Consider the following 19,620-nt stretch of genomic DNA (forward strand, 5'->3'; position numbering starts at 1 on the left):
CCAGGCCTTCAGAATGTGAACATTTTCTTGTTTTCCGCCGACGGCGGGTACTCCTGTGGAAAGGCTGGAGTGGACGGTGGGGTCACGTGCTCCCTTCCTGTTCACTAGCTGCTGATCGGCCACATGCTCCTGCCAGCTGTCCCTGAACTCCAGCTTCCTCCCATATGCTCCACAATAACATCTGGAGAGGGAGCCCCATCCATCAATTTTGTCACATCCTGCACTCAATCTGCTACCTTCTCTACAGTGTAATGGCATTATTAAAAAGCATTTTCATTAACATTTATATTTACAAAAAAAAAAACTGGCAATTTTTTTTCATTAGAACTCCTTAAAGCCATTTCCCTTAAATATTTAAAGAGTTTAATGGTAAGGTTTTTTTTTTTCTTTCAAGTTATAAAATAAAAATCCCATTTGAATTTTCTGATGTACAAAAAGAGATAGAGATGAACCATTGTGATCCTGGAATCAGTTTGTTATTCTGAATATTCATGTCACCATTGTTCTACTAGAAGGTCAGTTTTAAGATCCAAAACCACATTACCAGGATTGTACCAGAATTATTTGGCAAATGACTTTTCTTTGAAAATGGCACGTGAAGAAGACACTTGTCTGCATAGCATCACAGCAGCAAGATATCGGAAAAATAAAAAATATCATTTTATGGTACTTAGAGTTTAGAGCTTCTGAGAAAATCAGATGCGTTTTCCATCCTTCTCATCAGTGGGATCCAATGTCCTTTCCTACTCACAGAATGAAGGTTCCAACAGAAAGCTGTCTCTCTTCGCCAGGATGCGGAATAGCTAAAGGGTTGTTTTGGCAACATTCTTGATCATAAATAACCACTTATTTGTCTTGTGATTTTCAAGTAAATTCATTTCATATGAGGCTTTTCTTTTCCAGTTAGATTTCCTCACCATAACTAAAAAAAAGTCAAAAGCAATACAAAAATTTTTACACCCATTAATTTTCAAACATGACAAAGGAGAGGGGGAAAAACGGCAGATCAGGCCCTGTGGAGTGATGAAAAGACATCGTCATATGTCAAAAGGCATATGGATGAGGAGACTGTAGTCACGGAGGACCTCTTGCTTTTGTCTAAAAGAAGTCAGTGCCAACCCCGTTGTCACTCTCTGAGGCCTGTCACTCCACACTTGATGTCTTTACAGCGGTCAACAGGTCAAGAAATAAAAAGAGAATTATGATTTCGCATACTGGGTCATCTTAAACCCACACTAAAAGAGCTCAGAATATTCATCGGGTAAGCATGATTTGCTTGATTTGTGATTGAATGTTGGGTATAATTTTTTTATACTTTTCTGATTTTTTTTTTTTTTTTTGTGCTGCCATAGTTATCTGCCATTGGTTGCCAAAAACTCTTAGTTCCCTCTTCCAAATGAGTCCCGTTGGGCAATCATGAATTTCGTCGTGAGATGAGGTGAGGTGGAAGAATACAAGAGAGCCTGTCGCGATGCTGATGTCCATGCCAGTCTTGAAGCACCGGCCGTGAGCTCACCTCGATGCTACTTCTTAGGTCTGTTGATCTGCGCATAGAGAGGCTCCAGCTCCTGGGGACAGAGGGACAAAATGAGACCCACTCTTTTCCAGATAGGATTTTTGGAGACAGCGAGGGAAGGAGGGTTTGGGATAAGAACAGAAAGATGACAGTTTATGATGGATGACCTTAGGTACTTTTTGGATTATTTGATCATGATGCGTGTCGTTCTGGCAACTTGTTTTAATCATCAAGAATAACTACTCACCCAGTTTTGCTTTGGTTTTCAAACTGAGACTGGTTTCCCAGTGAGGGAAAAAAGCATGGTATACCCGAGCAAGCAGTGTGGGCAGGATACTTGGCCTTTCTAGGCCTCAGTTTTCCCAAACATTAAATGGGAAAATACTGTTCTTCCTATGGGGTTCTTGGGAGAGTTAGAGATAATATATGTAAAACATCTAGCACAGTGCTTGGCGGTAAGAGGTCTTCAGAAAATGGTAACAATCATCCTGAGTCAAGTGCACATTTCTCCAACATAGCTTTATGAATGTCTACTTGAAACCGCAGAAATTCTATTTCAAACGGCTCTTTGGTTTCCACAAGCAGTGAGGACGGGGCACACTCTGGAGTGAGAGAAAGAGCAATTAGGATGTTAGCTCTTAGTTAAGAGCTTCCTAGACTGGTTTCCAACCAATTTCCCACTTCAGGGTTGGCCCATCATTTGCTTGTACCTGTGGAACTGGCTGTCCTGAGACAGACACCAGGATTTTCACCAGTACAGAATAAGGCAAACCCTCAGTCCAAAGGGAGATGGGAAATGGTGTTCAGCCCTGCTGGAACTACTTCAGACTTCTTCATGTTGAAATGGCCCAAGATGTGCTGTCCAAGCAGATCAGATCAGGACTCTGGTCTTAAGCATACATAGGCCCTTCTTTCAAGCCGACATGTTGCTGTCACTCTTGGATATTTGTGCTGGAATTAAATGGACACGGTGACGTCTTCATTCTGTCATGCTTCTCTATTGGCCTGCATCTTGCCATGTGAGTATAGATCCTTTCTATTTGCTTATTTTCTTGAACCATCAGATTGAACTGAGATTCTGGGAGCCCTGACCATGTATCTGGCACCATGCTAGCTATCTTCAAGTACATTGTCTTTTTAACTCATCACAGCAGCCGTAGCAAACAGATGCTTTATCTCCTTTGCAAATGGGAAATCACATACATAGAAGTTAAGTAATTTTTTCACGGTCCTACAGCTCTTGAGTTTGGGACATGAGATCCAAAAGTGGGGCCCAGTGCTTTTTCTAGTCTATTAGGACAACTGTCACATAAAAGGAAAGACCGATCATTGGGTCTGTAGTGTTGCAGAGTGCTTGGAGTTCACAAAGCACCCTCGTGTCTTATTTTATCTGCCTAATGGTCCTGGGAGTGGCTTTTATTCTATCTGTCTCATTTTGCAGATAACAACTGAAGGTCAGAGAAGGGGTGTGATCGCAAAGTCATCTGCTGCACTTCATGCATTTAATAGATCATTCTGCTTGCTTTTACTATAAAGTAGGAATGGACTAGGAGATAATTTTGTCCAGATCCATCCTTTTACAGATGAAGAATCTGAAGCCTAGAGAAAGGAGTTTTGTTTCTCTAGAGCCAAAGGTTACTTAGAAACCATGTCATGGATAGAATCCAAGACTCCTGCCATCCAATCCAAGATGACCTCTCCTGGACCACATCATGACAATTCTTCCAGGGAAAAGCATCTTCCTATCCTTTGAGGCCCCTTATTCTGCAACAGAACAGACTACCCAGAATACTGATTTGTTCCTCCAAGCTTTCCACCCGTGACACTTCATACTACTCTTGGGAATGTAAAAAGTATGTGTAATCCTTCGCCCAAATGCCTGATGACAGAAAATATGGAAGCCCATTATTCCATATCCCACCTCTGCATTACTGCTTGGCAGGCCCTTCTGCTTGTCCACATATGTTGCCCTAGCATAGTAGGTGCTCAATGAAGGCTGGTTGGATTCACGAATGACTATGATAGTTTCTACTTTCTTCACTGTTCTGATCACTTTGTCCTAAATACACTGCAGTTTGCCTTTTTTCTCTCAAAATCTAATCTAGCAAAATCTATAGCGAGTTATTATACACTTGACCCCTGCCAACGCCTTGAAATGTTTCAAATCCCCGTTTGAAGACCAATGCCCACCGTGATACTGTGTGTTTGTGTTCTGCAGGTGGGGCTGGGTGGAGCCAAGGTAGAGTAGTGATGTCAAGTACAAGTTCAGGGGAATAGAAATGTGGTCTGCCTGCACCAGGCTAGAGGATGTATCTTTATCTTTCTTGGGTAGAACTGCTCAGCCCACTCTTCTTTTTGGATACCCTAAGAAGTCAGGCTGCCTTGATCTCACCCTACAGTTTGCTCTCTTCTAATTCTAGAAACTAATTTATTCAACTGAGAACAACACCTAAAAACAGAAGAAGACAGCAGGCTCAGACAGGGTAATTAATGCCACACTGCATTAACTTTCTGCCGCTGAGATAAATATTCACACATCTCCTGCTTGGCGGAATTCAGCTTCAAATACCCATCACAACAGCAGTAAGGACTGTAGTCAACTCTCAATTATCCCCACTAATGAAGGGGAGCAGTGGTGTGGAAAACCCCAAGCAGCAGATAATCCCAAAGTCTGACACCGTGATGCATTATATGTTTTGGCAATAGCTTTACCTTCCCTGTTACAGAATCTTAGACTGTCAGAGCTGGAGGGGAGTAAGAAATCATTGGATCCAGAAATTTCTGACCTGGCTTCTGGCAAGGTCATGATGGGGTCTTCAGGCTATTTTCAATATTCCAAAAGCCTAAAGGGAATCATACATTAACACAGCACTCTGTTGACATTTTTCGCTTTCTTCTGGCAGCTTTGACCACATCTCTGGCCTCCTTCAAATCCTTCAGAGGCTCACCATCACCCACAGGGTAAAGTCAAATCTCCTTAGCTGGGCACATGAGTCCCATTCATCTTATCGTCCATTAGAGCTAATAAATGCCCCTTCTAGAGCGTGAATCAAAGCTCAACCTTCAGTCACCTAAATCATGTTTTTTTTTCTTCTTTTTTTTCTTCAAAGTCTTTATGCCTCTGGCAGAATGATCTTTTTGAAATGGATTTGGTCATGCCATTCTCCTTCTCAAAAACAACCATCCTGACTCCTTATTACCCCAAGGAAAATGCAACCCCCTTGGGATGGTACACAACAGGGATACTTTTCAACATGGCCAGCATCATCGGCTTCCTTTCTCTCTCCTATGCCCCACCTTCCGGTCACCTCACATGACAGGAATGTCCTGGCTCTGAGACTCTGTTCAGGCAGTTCCTTATGCCTTGGGGGACTCCCTTTGTACTGCAACGGGAGTTCAACTTTCAGACCCAGCTCCTATATAAAGGCTTCCTGGACTCTGCAGGTGATGTGGGCCACTCTGTTCTCACTCAGAACTGGGGCATGGTGGAGCTCACTGTGTGGAACGTACTAGAAGATCAGAGGATGCAGTGCAGACAGAGGTCTATACAGGGCACTGAAGGAGTCTAGGACTGAGGGACTCTGTGTAGGTTACTTAACTCCTCTAAGTTCCAGATTCTTCCCTAGTAAAATGAGGCTATCCTCTCTTTCAGAGCTGTGGTAAGGATTGAAGAAGAAAAAATATATCTATTATCTAGCCCAGAGCCTGCTACAGAAAGGTGAGTTCCTTTTTGCCTGGGTATATGTTTTTCTTGTTTAAATTTTAATAGTTTTTTAAAAAATTATTTTTATTTACATATAACGTATTATGAACCCCAGGGGTACAGGTCTGTGAATCATCAGGCTTACACACTTCACAGCACTTGCCATAGCACATACCCTCCCCAATGTCCATAATGGGTATGTGGTTTTATCCTTCCTTTGCAGAAGACGGTTTCAGGCCTGACGATCCCCTAAAGGTGGCTTCTCTTTCACAGCACCTAAGAGCTCCTGCCCCTGGGCTCCGTTAGGAAGTGTAATAATGGCGCTGGGGTACCCAGGGACATGGTGCAGAAAGAATGTGGAGTTAATCTAAACAAACTGGTTGTACTGCTCTGTGGATAAGAGACTTCCACATGTTTGCAGACTATTTCCAGTATGAATTATGGTCTCATGTACAGGAGCCGCGTAGAATCACAGAATTAGGGTAATAAAAGCTTCTATTTACAGAAGAACTGGCAGTCTGTCAGGTCATTCTTATCTCACATACAAGATCTCACTTGGGTGTCACACGGAGACTATACACTGGATATTCCTATCTCTACTTAGAGCAAAGAAGCAGGCCTCTTCCAAGCTTGGTGACTTGCCCAAGGTCACTCAGCCTGCACAGTGCAGAGCTGGATGTAACCAGGTTTGTTTTTTTTTTTTTTTTTAGCTTTCTTTTTTATTGCAGTATAATATATACAGCATAGCATTTGCCATTTTAATCACTTTTAAGTGTCCAATCCAGTGCCGTTAATTATGTTTGCAATGTTGGACAACACTTTCATCACCCCAGACTGTATTCATTAAGCAGTATCTCCCCATTCCTCCACAGCCCCAACCCCCGGGAAACTCTGATTTACCTTCCATTTCTATGACTTCTCCTATTCTCATTTTAAAATCAGTTTCATTGAGATATGATTTGCATACACCACAACGTTCTCATTTTAAGTGTACAGTTTGATGAGTTTTGACAAGCATATACACCGTGTGGCCCTCTTCACCACACTCAAGCTATAGAACTTCCAGAACCTTCCCTGTGTCCTTCTGAGTCAACCTCTCACTCTGGCACCAGCAACCGCTGATCTGGTTTTGACCACTACAGATTAGATTTGTCCTTTCCTATAGTTTCAGGGAAACGTATCCAGGTGTCCTTAAGCCCAATGTCCTCTCCACTACCATGTGCTCCCTCTTGTAAAACATTAGAGCGAGAAGGGCCCTCAGCCTGACCCTTCTTCCCTGCAGGAAGAAAGTGAGGCCCCAGACTTGAAAGCTGTTTTTCTTAAAGTTGCATCAGAAACGGGGTCGTGGGGGGGAGCAGCAGCCCAGGGTAGGGTCTCCCACTTCTGTGCTTCCTCACTTCCCCCATCCAGGTGGCCCCACCTTTTTGAGTTGATGGGTGGAAGCAAATAGTTTCCCATCCTGCCTTATAATGAGGCCCCCTTTTAAAGGCACCTAAATTAAGCTTAGTCCTCTGCACCCCTTTCAATTTTATTACGTGCGTTTTGGGAAACCTGGGCCACAGCTATCAAAGATACGTCCCGTGAAAAAACGTTTAGCGGAGAGAAGCCGTGGCATGCCGAGAAAGGGGGTCTCCGATGTGAGAGCAAAGGGCGCCATGCAACCTGCTTGCTGAGCGAGCCCGTCTAAGCTTGGGGGGCAGAGCAACATCTAGCCAAGCCAGGGTTCCAGCTGGAGCCACACAGGAGCCAAAGCTCGAGTCCCTCAGCAACACCCTGCCCAGGCAACCATGAGCCCCAACACCGGGGCCCGGTTCTGTGGGGTTTTACATGTCCTCTCCTCACAAACATAAAAGCCAGTGGTACAGCCAGAGAGCTGACACGAGGCTGAAATAAAGAACTTAAAGTTTTACCTGAAGACATGAAGACAGTCATCAAAAACACGGGGGGTCTCAGAGCCGGGAAGAGCCCATCAATCCTAACTTCCTGCATGAACTTAGGCAAAAATTTTATCTGGGCCTCAGTTTCTTAATCTGTAAAATGGGGCTTGTAATATCTACCTCGAGGGATTGTGACAAGTAATAAATGAGCTCAAATGACATAAACGATTTTAACAAGTGCTGGGAGTCTTTGGATAAAAATGAAAAGCAAAAACCCACAACACTCTCTGATCACTTTCGGCCTGAAGGTCGGCCTTTCAGGATAGGAAAGTCTTTCAAACACAGGATGGATTTAAGTGCCAAGTGCACCTGCTTCCTGAGGTCTCGCGGTGCTGAAACCCACTTGGTGAATCCAGAGAAGCAGAGTCTGAGTCCCAGGGTGGGAGGGGGGTGTCCTGCATATGTTCTGATCAATTCTGCATTTCTCCAACAATGACGGACACTGATTACTTGCTTTGAACACATGCATCATCTTTCTTGACCCTGTCACACAGCAGATGAGACACTGAGGTTGCCGACGCCAGTTCTCTGCTGTAAGCAAGGGTGCTGTCCAAAGTAAACTCCTGGTCATCGGGAGTGGGCCCTCGGTCTCAGGCCAATGATGCCTAGGAACCCTAATCAAGTCAGCATATTGAACGGTCCTCTGTCCTGTCCTTTGTTGGAATAAGGAAAGCTGGGGGGAGGGGTGCTGCAGAAGATCTTGTTTGCGGATTGGGTCTTTGATGCTCTGAGCCGGTGACCCAGGCAGGTTAGGAGGCCCGAGAATATCAGCCGGGAGGGCATGTGGGAATTGCTTTACAGAAGAGAAGACCAAAGGTTGGAAATGAAGCCATCTGCCTCAAGTCACAGAGCTGTTAAGTCGAAGCGAAACTGCTAAAACCCCCGTATTCTGGTCTGGATGAGAGCTCTTGAGTTATTTAATCTGGGCACAGATTCAAATCCTAGCCCCATTATGAGTGAATCTTATGATTTCAGCAAGCCATTAACCTCTCCACCTCACCTGTCCTATCTGTGAAATGGGAATGATAAAAATGCTTAAGTGGGTTCCCTGGAGGATTGAATTAGGTGATGTTTATCAAAAGTGTTATAAACATGCTAGGAATTTTAAGATCTACTTTGTTAGTGGTAGTAAACGAAAGGCATGGTGATTGTCTTCTGCAGAGTGATTCTAGAAACAGCGAGTGGGATCTAAATCAGAGGTCAGCTAATTTTGGTGGCCCTCTGTTTTTAATAATTAATTAAATAAAGTATTTCAAGTATTACTGGAACTGAGCCACATCCATTCCTTCACGCACTATCTTTTCCTGCTTTCTTTCTCTCACGGTGGAGTAGATTCATTGCAACGGAGACCTGGCCCACAAGGCATAGATAGTTACAAAGAGTCTGCTGACCTCTGGGCGAAATGATCAGCATATCCTGCTTGTGCCCACTCTGCTAGTGGCTTAAAACCATATTGAAAGCTTGCTGTGCCCAGTCTGGTTTCCTCCTTTGACCTCCAGATAAAACCCAGCAGCCTTCTGCATCACTACTTGGGTGTCTCATAGGCATCTCAAGTGCAGCTGGAGTTCGGAAGTGAACTGCCCTCTCTCTGGTCAAGCATGCCGTCCTGTGCTGTTTAACACAGTGACTCGGCATCCCCTAGATCCCCAGATCAGGAATGTGGGGCTCATCCTAGGTGATGTCCTCATCCTCACTTCCCATTTCCCTTCAGACTTAACCTTCTCTTGATTTCATCTTTTAAAATATTTCTGGGCACCAAGCCCACCTCTCCGTCCTGGCTGACCAGGCCCTCAGCTGGACCCTTCCTATCCCCTGACTGCATGAATCCCAACACTTTGCAGTCAAATGCTCTACCACTGAGCTATACCCCCAGGATCCCAACACTTTGGTTTGGACTTGGCTCTGAGCACTATGTCCAAGAGATGGACAGATTATTTTCTGGGTTTTTTTTGTTTTTTTTTTTGTTGGTTGGTTTGTTTTATTTGCGGTTCTCTGATTTAAGGCTCTGTTCCTTCATTCTATTTAAAACTGAAATAGCAACAATAATTCCAAATACATGTATTCTGCTTTCAAAGCTTATAAAGCACTTTCATATTCATGATTTCTGATTCTGGAACAGCCTGGGGAAGGAGCTGTTATTATTAATTATCCACATGCATCCATGTGAGGGACCAGGGTATAAAGGGGTTACATGCTTGCCTAAGGTCACCTGCTTTAAAACCATAATCCAGACCTAAGTCCCCGACTCTGCGCATTTTTTTCTCTCTTTTTAAAAAAGATTTTGTTTTTGTTTTTGTAGATTCTTCCTCCTAAGGCATCTGAAGTTCAGCCTTCTTTTCCCTCGAACACCAGAAATCCATCAGGTAATATTTCCCATGTCTTGGGTTCCCGCTACGAAGATCAGTATTAAAAACATGACAGCGACATATTATTTATGGCAATATCCATTGTTACTAAGGGAGACAGACCAAACAATTCCCCATTGTTACAGATGCTACTTTGACTTGACAGCTGGGCAAGTCTGATAGGCAGTTTATTTACTTAGCCATTTAACCAAATAAATGTTTTCATTTTTCTTTCATCTCCTCAAAAGCTAACATTTCGCCCTTAAAATTGCTCCAGCAACACGTCAGTGGAGTATAAATTACCTGCCATTCCCACACCAGCCATTACAATATTATTTTGGTTCTTTTTTCCTGCCCCTGTTGACCCAGTCTTTCAAAGACACGTGATTCTCCCAGAAGGGAGGGCAGGGGGGAGAAAACAAAATAATTGAAGATATTTCCCTTTATTGCAAAAACAGAAATGCTGTGTGAGATTGGTCCTGAAGCTTCCACCGGTGAAGACGGAGTCTGTTTGTTTCCTCTTGCTGTGGTGCGAGATGGCTTTCACTTATCAATATATATCCCCCCTACCTACTAAGCACTGTGTGGGTATTTCTAATAAAAAGCAGCTGGGATAAAATGCAAGGGTGATAAGAACAAGACTCCTGCTTTCCAGCTGTATGAAGACAAAGGGGAAAAGAGAGCCACGGATGTGGCTTTCCCTCCATGGTATCCCTTCTTCAAATGTCTGGAAAGGTACCAAGGGATTGCAGTCAGGAGATTCCCAGTTGGGTGGATGAGTGAATGTGACAGAGGCGGGAGGGTCAAACTTGGCTTGGGTTGCTAGGGATAGAAGGGCCCAGGGAGGCTCATTTGGACTTCCCTTGGGGTGGATGGGTGGGGGGGTCTTTGGGGATATGTCTGCAAGGTTGGCATCAGCCTGTTGGCATGGGATTCTTGAGAGGAAATCGTGATATTGCTAAGCTAAGTGTTCAAAGGGAGAAAACTGTTTCATTGTAGATTACAGTCCAGCCCTTTTGGGGTGGGAGCTATTGACTGTGACTTATAAGTCAACTGGAGACTGGTCATTTTTTGGAACAGAGAGGTGGTCTGTGAGACCCTCATGGGGATCATTCTGATTAGAGAGCTTAGTTATCAAAATTTTCTTTTCCTACTTCTTTTTCCCTCTGAAACTGTTTTAAGGCATATTGAAAATGACCTCCAGATAAAATCCAGCAGCCTTCTGGCATCTCTACATGGAGATGCCATCTCTATCCGGAGGCATATTGCAAATTAATTATCTGAAGATAGGAAATACAGAGCAAAACCTCCCAGCCAATGGCCTGGGTCCTTATGGTATAATGCATTCCATATCAAGGCAAAATATATAAAATCTAAGGTACTGGGGAACAGGTATCGAGCATGTAGGATGATGACGGTGATGCTAGGGCTGATGACAGCTAAGACCTGTTGGGGGCTTTCTATGTGCCAGATGTTGTGCTCACCTCATTTTGTCCAAACAATAATCCTCTGAGGAGGACACTGTTTTTATCCTTATTTTCAAAAATAAGATAGACAATTACTATGAAATCTCATTAGGGTTTACAATTCTAAACTCAGTTTCCCTCCAGCGCCCAGATTTTTAAGCTGAGTTTGAGCTGAGGGCTGAGTGTCTGTCTCCCTCTTAGAGACTGAATCACTATCTCTGCTAACCTAGCAGATGATATAAGCCTCTTCTAGCAGGTGAAGAAACCAAGACTCAAAAGAAATTATGGTTCTTGCCCAAGATTTCCTAGAAAAATTGGAATTTGGATCCAAGTTCCAGGAAATCCAAGATTTCCTGGGCAAATTGGAATTTGGATCCAAGTTCCAAATTCCGAGCTCTTCTACTGCCCCATGGTCCGTCCATTTACAACTCCGCCACGGGACAGCCTGAGGCCCCAAGAAAGAGTTGGGCTTGTTTGTCTCCAGCTGAACAGGCTCATGAAGACAACTGATACATTGATCTGCAAATGGTGTAAGTCATCTTTGTTTTCTAGAAGAGCTTCAATTTTAGGATGATGTTAGCTGTTATACTGATGAATGGCTCTTGTCACCTCTAGTTCATTCATGAAATTTTTCAAGACAAGGTTGAGCACGTGAAATAAAACATACACAAGGGGTAGAAAACCTCTTGGGGAATCTTTCTAAGGCGTCCACCCATAATCCCCAGCTCTTCTCTTTTCTGGAACATTGACTTTGTCTTTAATTCACCAGCTTCCCAAATAGCTTTGCAAGACAGAATTTTTAGAGGGGTTGTACATGGCTTTGCATGGCGTGATGTGTTATTATATGCTGTTGTACTGATAGAAAACGTGGCAAAATATACAGTATGTTAAGTTCTTTAATCATAAAATCTATTAGCAAAATACACTTTCCAAACACTGTATTAACTTTCAGGAACTGTCAAAATAACTTCCACGTGAACTGAGAATGATTTCGAGGCAGACTCAGAATACATTTGTGAATGGTGAAAACTATTTACCATTTTAATGGCTCTGACCACGCTGTTCAGGACTAAAGAAGGGGAGCTCTGTGGGTAGAGCCTTGCAGTCCTACACATTTATGGAAAACTAGGAAAGTATCTGAAAATTGAACACATTTGTCAAGGAGTGACCTCCGGAATCATGCCTGGGGAACGAGGTGTATTTCTGTCTCCCGAGAAGGTTTGCTTCATCAGCTCCTCTTTCTTTTGATCAAATCAGAGGTATTGAAATTCGAGTGCCAAAAGCCACTTCTAGTGTATGTGAGTACACTTCTTTCAAAGTAGCTGGTGATGGGATCTGAAGTGGTTCGGGGATGAGCCATACGCCACAGCACAGGTGCAAACAGCAGAGCCTCAAGCAAATGCTACATGTCTTTGAGCTCTGAATTTCCCTTTTACGTTAGGAAGGGTGAGGGGGGTGCCTGGGCTACCGTGATCGTACATCTCTAGCCATCTAATTTCAAGCACTGCTTGGTTTTGCTTCTTGGGATGTTTGGTTGGTGACCTCTTTAGATCTGTAGAGTGTAGGCAAATGCGGTGACGCTTTGCTTAAAAGATGAAAGCATCTGGATCACACCCCAGTGAGAGAGGAATCAGGGTGGGGGGACCATGTCCATCTTGGAAGGCTGATGCTTTCTGAAACTGAATCCATGTCGAGGAATGAGGACTGTGCCTCATTCTATCACCACCATCCACTCAGCACGTATCATTAATAAAAGAATATGACCATTCCCCACTCCTCACCCCTACCCCTACCTAGCAGTATATGTCAAAGGTCATGCATCCATGAGGAAACACAAGATGGCAAACAGCAGGCAAGGAGAGATGGTGCAAACATCAGGGATGGGCTCAGGCAAGGAGAGACGGAGCGAACATCGGGGAGGTGACTTTGGAAATGGAGGGACAAGCCAAGGGAAAGCAGAGAGCTTAAGGGTGAAGTAGATAAAAAGAACAGATACCTACCCAGACCTGTGCTATCTAGCTACCGGCCTGCGGACTTATATTATCACCACTGGGCTCCCCACTGGGCTCCCCAAATGGATCACTGTTGGATGAGGCTTGTGATCCATCAGGCTAGAACACAAGAAGATAACACTTTTTTTTTTTTTTTGGTCTTTTCAACAATGGAAAGCAGAAGACAGCTGGGCATAATTTCATGCATACATATAATCAGTTATTTTAAAAGGAGGCAGCAACAGCAGTTGGAGGACGCCACACCCACCCATGCAGGGCGTGCTGAGCGACTCACGAAAGGACAACGTTTTTCAGCTGCTCATTTGATCATCAAAGAAAACGCCCCCTAGGGCCCCATTTAGAACCTGAGAGACTGAGCCAGCATTCTTTCCTATGCGGGTTTCCTGGGCCACTGTCCATTTCACATACAGCAGTTTTAATTTTAAGAAAAAGCAGACCCAGAAAGAACAGACCGGCCACTTACAGCTTCTTGCCCTTCGCTCTTGCTGGGACTTTCAAAGCCCTCTTCGAAGATGTCATCTGTGGTGGGATCGCTGGCATGGGATGCAGATGATTTGGATGGAGAGCTCTGTCGAGGGGCTGGGGTTGGGGCTACACAGAAACCAGGCACAAAGAGGGAACATCGTTAGGTTGTCTGGCTGCACCTGAGTACCTCCCACCGAGACCTCGGGGATCTGGTTATGATCAACTCAAGTCCGGCACTCTGCTTTCTATCCCGAACATCTCCCCTGTATATATTGATCTCGTCCTGTCAGACACTTGACGGGAAGGAGTGGGTGCACACGGTTGGGGCAGGTGGTGGTTCTCTAAGAATGGCCCTTGGATCGGCAGCACGAGTACCTCCGGGAACTTGTTACAGATGCCATCTTGGACCCCTGCCCCAGACTGACGAGCTCAGAAACTCTATTCGTATAAATATTTGAATAAACAGATCAGAGGATAGGGATGCACGTTTTGAACACCTTCAGTTGCCATCAGACATTTTATGGACGGTACCTCTGACCCGCATAAAGCCTCTTTGAGGTAAGAGTGATTTCAGTTTCACAGCTCAGGGAAGTGAGGTCGTGAAATTGCTCGAGGCCCTGAAGTTGGTGACTGGTTGAGGCAGGCCCCGTATCCTTACACATGGTAGGCATACGTTGAACACGTGTTGAATGAAGAGTGCCTCCGTGACGTAGGAAAATGGGAGGGAGCCGCTGGCAGCTTTATGCCTCACTCCATAAGGACATGAGTCTTCTGTCCTAGCCTTCCCACATGTTCCTCCTCTCATTTGGTCCAGAGGTTATAACAAATATGCCATTTGAAACTATTCTTCGTTCAATAATTTCTAATTTGGCTCTGAAAACGCCAGTCACTGGCTCAGCCCCAAGTGAGGAGGTGGTGAGGCTTGATTTAGTAGCTAAATTTCGAATGGCACTGATAAGGCCCCCTCCCCCGCCATCATTGCCCAGAATTTCCAAAATCTGGCTGCTTATCAGACAGCAAGTGATTATCAAACTTGGTAAGTACCTTTTGCCTTGATGGATCTATATTTAGAAGAACGATGCTATTTGCTCGGCATTTTGTATTCACTGCATTCTCTAATGCAAATATGGCAAAATGGTGTTGGACCTATTCTTTCCTGATGAAGAAACTGCATCTCTGAGAGGTGAAGGGGCTTTTTCAGGGCCAACAGAGCCATGGAACAGGTGTGCTGAGATTTAACAGAGCTCTGTCTACACTGTCCAGCCAGCTGTGAGTGCTATTTCTACTTGACATTGGCCTTTGCGCCACTCAAAACATTCTGAAGGTGACGCTCATGGATAAAAGGAAGTCTGTTTTGTTTTGTGAGATGATTATGGAACAGACTCATACTAGTGGGTTTAAGAGAGATAAGCAGTATGAGAACACCTCAGTGCCTGACAGCTGTTGAAGAAGTGTTAACGTAACAGGATTTCAAATTGGGTTTGAAGTGGCTTATTGTTTCCTGAAGGCTGAGAACCCGGGCTGAGCTGCCAATCTGAGAGAGGTTGTACTGGTCCTACCTATCAGATGAAATCAATCAGAAGTATAATTAGGGGTTCATTTATGTAAGTGTTTTAGCCTTTAGAAGTTTTTTCTAGGGTATCTGTATAATCTAAGAGTGGTTCTAAATTTGGGGCAGCTGAAATCCTAGGGGCGTGTGGCAAAATCTGGGGTAACTTTTGACTCTCAGGACAAGGGAGAGAGGATGTGTGCTTCTGGCATCTCATGGACAGGGGGCAGGTAGTTTGGTCAACATTCTACAAGTACAGTGGACACCCCACAACAAAGAATTATCTGGCCCCAAATATCAATAAAGCCCAGGTTGCGAAACCATGCTCTGAGACACGACAGTGGCTGAGGGGTCCTTGTTCTGTTCATTTCAATCTCTGTGACTTCTCCCAAATGTCTCCATGCACTAGATAGATGCTACGCTAGCATCATGAGAAGGGTATGAATGGTTTGGACCCATTTCCTGTCCTCAAGGAACTGAAACTTCCCCTTTATTTGCAGCTGGCATACAAGCCCATTGCAAGAGAGACACTTGTTTTCGAAAGATGCTTTCTTATTTATGCGTGGCTCTCATTCTCCCAGCATTTCATTTTTTATTCATTACTCTTCACTGAAACCCTGTGACTTAGAGCTAATAGAGATGCCTCCACTGTGGAGATCACATGGCCTGAGTGAGTGGGAGTAGCTCTTTTATACATGTAGAAGGCATTCCTTTTCAGAACTGCCTTCCGAACCTGGCTGAGATGACATTACCTAATTGTGTTAACATTAGATTTTTTTGACGATTCTTGCGATTGGCCAAGCAGTGAACCCTATCATCTGTGACAGTAATCAAAATGCCAAACTCATTGTTCCACGAGACTTTTCTCTTTCCTATCAAGCGTCAAGGCCCGAGCTGAATTACTGGACATCTTTCCAAGCATATGTGAACTCAAGTGTATCTGGGTTCTGATGGACTGTGTAGTTACGGTTTCTGGATGCTTGCAATGGAAAAGTGAGCTAGGACAGAATCACCGAATGCCTGAATTAGAAGGAGGCACACTGCCTGTCCAAGCCAAAGCAGGCCTTTTACCCATGACACAGCTGAGGTTAAGGAAAGTCACACATTTGCCCAAAGACGCTGCTTTATAGGAGAAGAGCCAAGGCTGGAATCCTGGTCCAGGAATTCTGCACAGCATCACTCAATATGCAATTATAATGGTGAAAACAATGTTTTAAAGTCAGTGAGGTACACAGTGTTTCATGTACCACTGAATCCTTTTATTATCCCTTAGCCTAAGATAGATGAGGAAACTGAGGCTCACAGCAGTGACTTGCCCACAGGCACAAGACTAGGAAGTGATAAATCTGTTCTCAGGGTTCGCGGTCTAGAGTTTTCTGCTTCCCTGCCATTTTTCCTCTTTGACTACCCAAAGCCTTGAGCCAAAATCTGGCTTCAGCTCCACAAATTGGGTGAGACCTTACGGCTGCTCTGTCTCTTCCCTACGTTTTCTACTCTAATTTTTTTGTCCTTGTTCCCCTGACTTTTGAAATTCATTTTCACCATTCATTTCCATTTCAATAACCCATACCAAAATCTGTGTTTCATAAAGGTGGGGTAATGAAAGAATGGGCAGATGGATGAGCAAATTAACAAAAACATAAGCAGCAGAGTGACTGGTAGAAAAATAACAGGTTTGTATTTAAATCTACTGCTTTCCTCGTCCTTGAACCTCACTTTCATTATTGGCCAAACAGGTCTAACAAAACTTGTAATAAGCATTATTACGAGTATAAAACAATAAAAACAATGTATACGAAGAAGATATGTATACTTTGTAGCTATTACTATTATTCGTAGTAACACAAACAAGGAAGCCTGCTGAATGTGAACTGAGATGAGTTCTCTGACTCCAAAAACAAGGCATCACTCTCAGTGGATGTATGTCTCCAAAGAAGGGCACTCACGTGAATTGGTTGATGGCGTGGTAGAAGTCACAGGGGTCAAATTCAACTGGGAGATGTCAAAATCATCACAGTCATCCGTATCCTGTGCCACCCCGACTTTGTTGAAGTAACTGGAGAAGGCCTCTGAGGTACAGGTGAGGGAGGGTTGGTCGGGTTTGCGGGAGGGCACGGGTGGAGGCTGGGCCATCTGGAAATCCTTAAACATTTCCTTCCCCATTTTCTGTCTGGGCTTCTCCGTCTGTGGACTTGACCTGGTGGAGTCACCCGTGGTTGGGACGGTTGCAAGGGGGGTGAGGGGACCTTGGAACATGGCGGCTGGCAAAGGCATAACAGTTTGTGTGGGCATGAAGGCGGCTGGCGGAAACTGCCCGGCCACAGTTGGCCAGGGCTGCTGAGTGGCAGGGAAGAGACCCGGCTGGCCCCATGCGATGGGCTGAGCCCCTGGCATCACCTGAGCGACTGGTGGCTGAGCACCCATGGCGATCTGCTGTTGGACGAGGGGCTGCTGGCCCCAGAAGGATGGGAGGACGGCGCCCATTGCAACATAACCTGGAAGGGTGAAAAATGAGAGTCAGGCACCTGGGAAAGAATTCATGGATTCAAGGGATCAGCAGAAAGATACTGAGCCACTATTACATGTCAGGCTCTGTGCTGCAGACCGTGGACAAGGATGAATAAGACAAAAGTCCCTGCTCTCATGGAGCATTCCTTCTAGAGCAATGGTCAACCTTTCAAAGGCGTTGATTTGTAGGCGGAAACTGGAATGTGGTGAGTGAGCAAGCCAGACATATATCTGAGAGATAATGATGACATTGCTACAATCATTAAAGGTTTCTGACCCCACTCAGGCGCAGGAGCTGGTGTGTCTCAGTGGAAAAGGCAGAGGACTAGGAGTCGGGCACACATGGGTTTGAATCCTGCCTCCACTTCTTGCCAGACTGATGGCATAAGTTCTCTAAAAGTCAGGCTCTTTGTTAGAAAGCCAGGTTGTAAGATCGTCATTTTAAACACTGAAGCTGTGTGCCAAAGGAAGAAGAATTAGGAGTGCTGGGGTTTTTGAGACCTAGGTTAACACTCAGACTGATGATTCATATCTCTGGAATTTAGGGAGAGCTCCACAAGCTCTCCCAAGCTCTGCCGCCTTATCTGTAAAATGGGCACAAAATACCATCTACCTCAGGGGCTTGGTTTAAAGGTAAACGGAGATGATGTATATGATGTGGAGTTTTGCACCTGACACAGAATGAGCATTCAGTAAATGTTAGCAGTTAGTGGGATTTGAATCAGAGAGAGCCCGGAAGGTACTTAATACCTTGCTTGGTACATAGCAGCCAAGCAATAAATGGTAGCTCCAGGTATTGTCATATGTTATTTCCGTATTGTTACTATGCCAATTTTAGGTGACTGTCCACTTACGCAGGAGCCCCTTGTACAGTGGCCTACATTGGGTACTGTGCAACTCAGGGGGTCTACTCACATCCGTTACCATGTTAATTGTTGGCGGTACTAATTCCTTTCAGGTGAGAATAAAATCATTTTTTTAGAAGAGCACAAGTTAACACTTTTCAGAGCAGAAACAGTAACACAATTTTTTCCACTTGCTACATGCCTCTAACTTCTAGGTTCAGTATTAGGTGTTTCACATCCTCAAAAATCCCTGCAGGGTAGGTATGACCATCCTCACTCCAGAGATAAGGAAAGTGGTGCCCAGAGAGGGACAGTGTGTGCTTGGGGTCACACAGCCAGCATGAAGGGGGATCAGGACCTGAACTGAGGTCACCTGTCCCCAGAGCTAGCATTCTTCCCTCCGCATGACACTGTCCCACCCCGATGGCCTACTTTGCACCGTAAGTACATCTGGTCTGGTCGCCCACCTCAGGTTGCAGCTAACTGTGGGCGGGCCCAGGGAAACTCCTAGGTGCCTCCAGTGACCCCTGCCCTTCTCAGAGGGTGCTGTGGCCACATGCCTGTGCAGTTGAGCCCAGGACACAGATGCCCAGGCCAGGCAGAGAAGAGTGGGAGAAGCTGGCTTGACCTGACTTCCCAAAACCAGCCTTTTCATGGCTGTCAGAAGGAGTTTGCAGGTGTACGGCAGTGAGGCCAGGGAAGGAAAGTGGGTGCAGAGTATCCTAGCAACTTCCAGGGGGAAGGCAGGCAGGCACTGTGGGGCTGATCGTGTCGTGGGTGATGTCAGGGACTCTGGAGAGCCCAGAGAAACCTCACTCATGAGGACTGCCTCACTCAGGCTCCAGCCTCAGATCCCCTGGCCCTCGACTGATGGCTAAGGAGTGGGGACAACATTCCACGTCCCGCCACTTCCTTGCGAGGTGACAGCGGGTTCCAGAGAAGCGGAGACAGGGCACCAGGGCTTCCTGCGGAAGAAGTCAGCAGTATGCCGGACATCTCGAACAGACCGTATCCTTCCGCGACCACGCAGCCCTAGTGCACCGAGTAGTGAAGACGCATTGGGGCTGGCGTTTCAGACGGGAGAGGGGCGTGCATTGCCTCTCACCTCACACGCCACATAATAAGGCAGTGTCTTGAGCCCACCAACAGACTCAGCACTCTGTAACTGCTTTTCTCATTTTCTGATTCGCTTTGATGGGGCCCAGTGGTTCTCAATGGAGGAGGGGGGCGGTGATCAGGACATTAGCGGGGCGTATTTTGGCTGTCAGGATAAC

The 19,620-nt window shown here is 45.2% G+C and overlaps 1 protein-coding gene across 1 annotated transcript in view; it reads right to left on the bottom strand.

Moving 5' to 3' along the window:
- Window positions 1-1,509: 1,509 nt before the first annotated feature.
- Window positions 1,510-19,620, bottom strand: part of LOC111143422 (DAB1, reelin adaptor protein) — a 270,575-nt gene continuing 252,464 nt past the window's right edge. The window contains exons 11-14 of the mRNA XM_022497154.1: window positions 16,940-17,488; window positions 13,443-13,570; window positions 12,968-13,078; window positions 1,510-1,568 (exon numbers count right to left, since the gene is read on the bottom strand). Coding sequence (XP_022352862.1) covers window positions 12,983-13,078; window positions 13,443-13,570; window positions 16,940-17,488 — 773 coding nt within the window. The 3' untranslated portion in view covers window positions 1,510-1,568; window positions 12,968-12,982. The remainder of the gene's footprint in view (window positions 1,569-12,967; window positions 13,079-13,442; window positions 13,571-16,939; window positions 17,489-19,620) is intronic.

Source organism: Enhydra lutris, unplaced genomic scaffold, assembly GCF_002288905.1.
Source record: "Enhydra lutris kenyoni isolate GAN:26980312 unplaced genomic scaffold, ASM228890v2 scaffoldscaffold9, whole genome shotgun sequence".
Taxonomy (NCBI): Eukaryota; Metazoa; Chordata; class Mammalia; order Carnivora; family Mustelidae; genus Enhydra; species Enhydra lutris.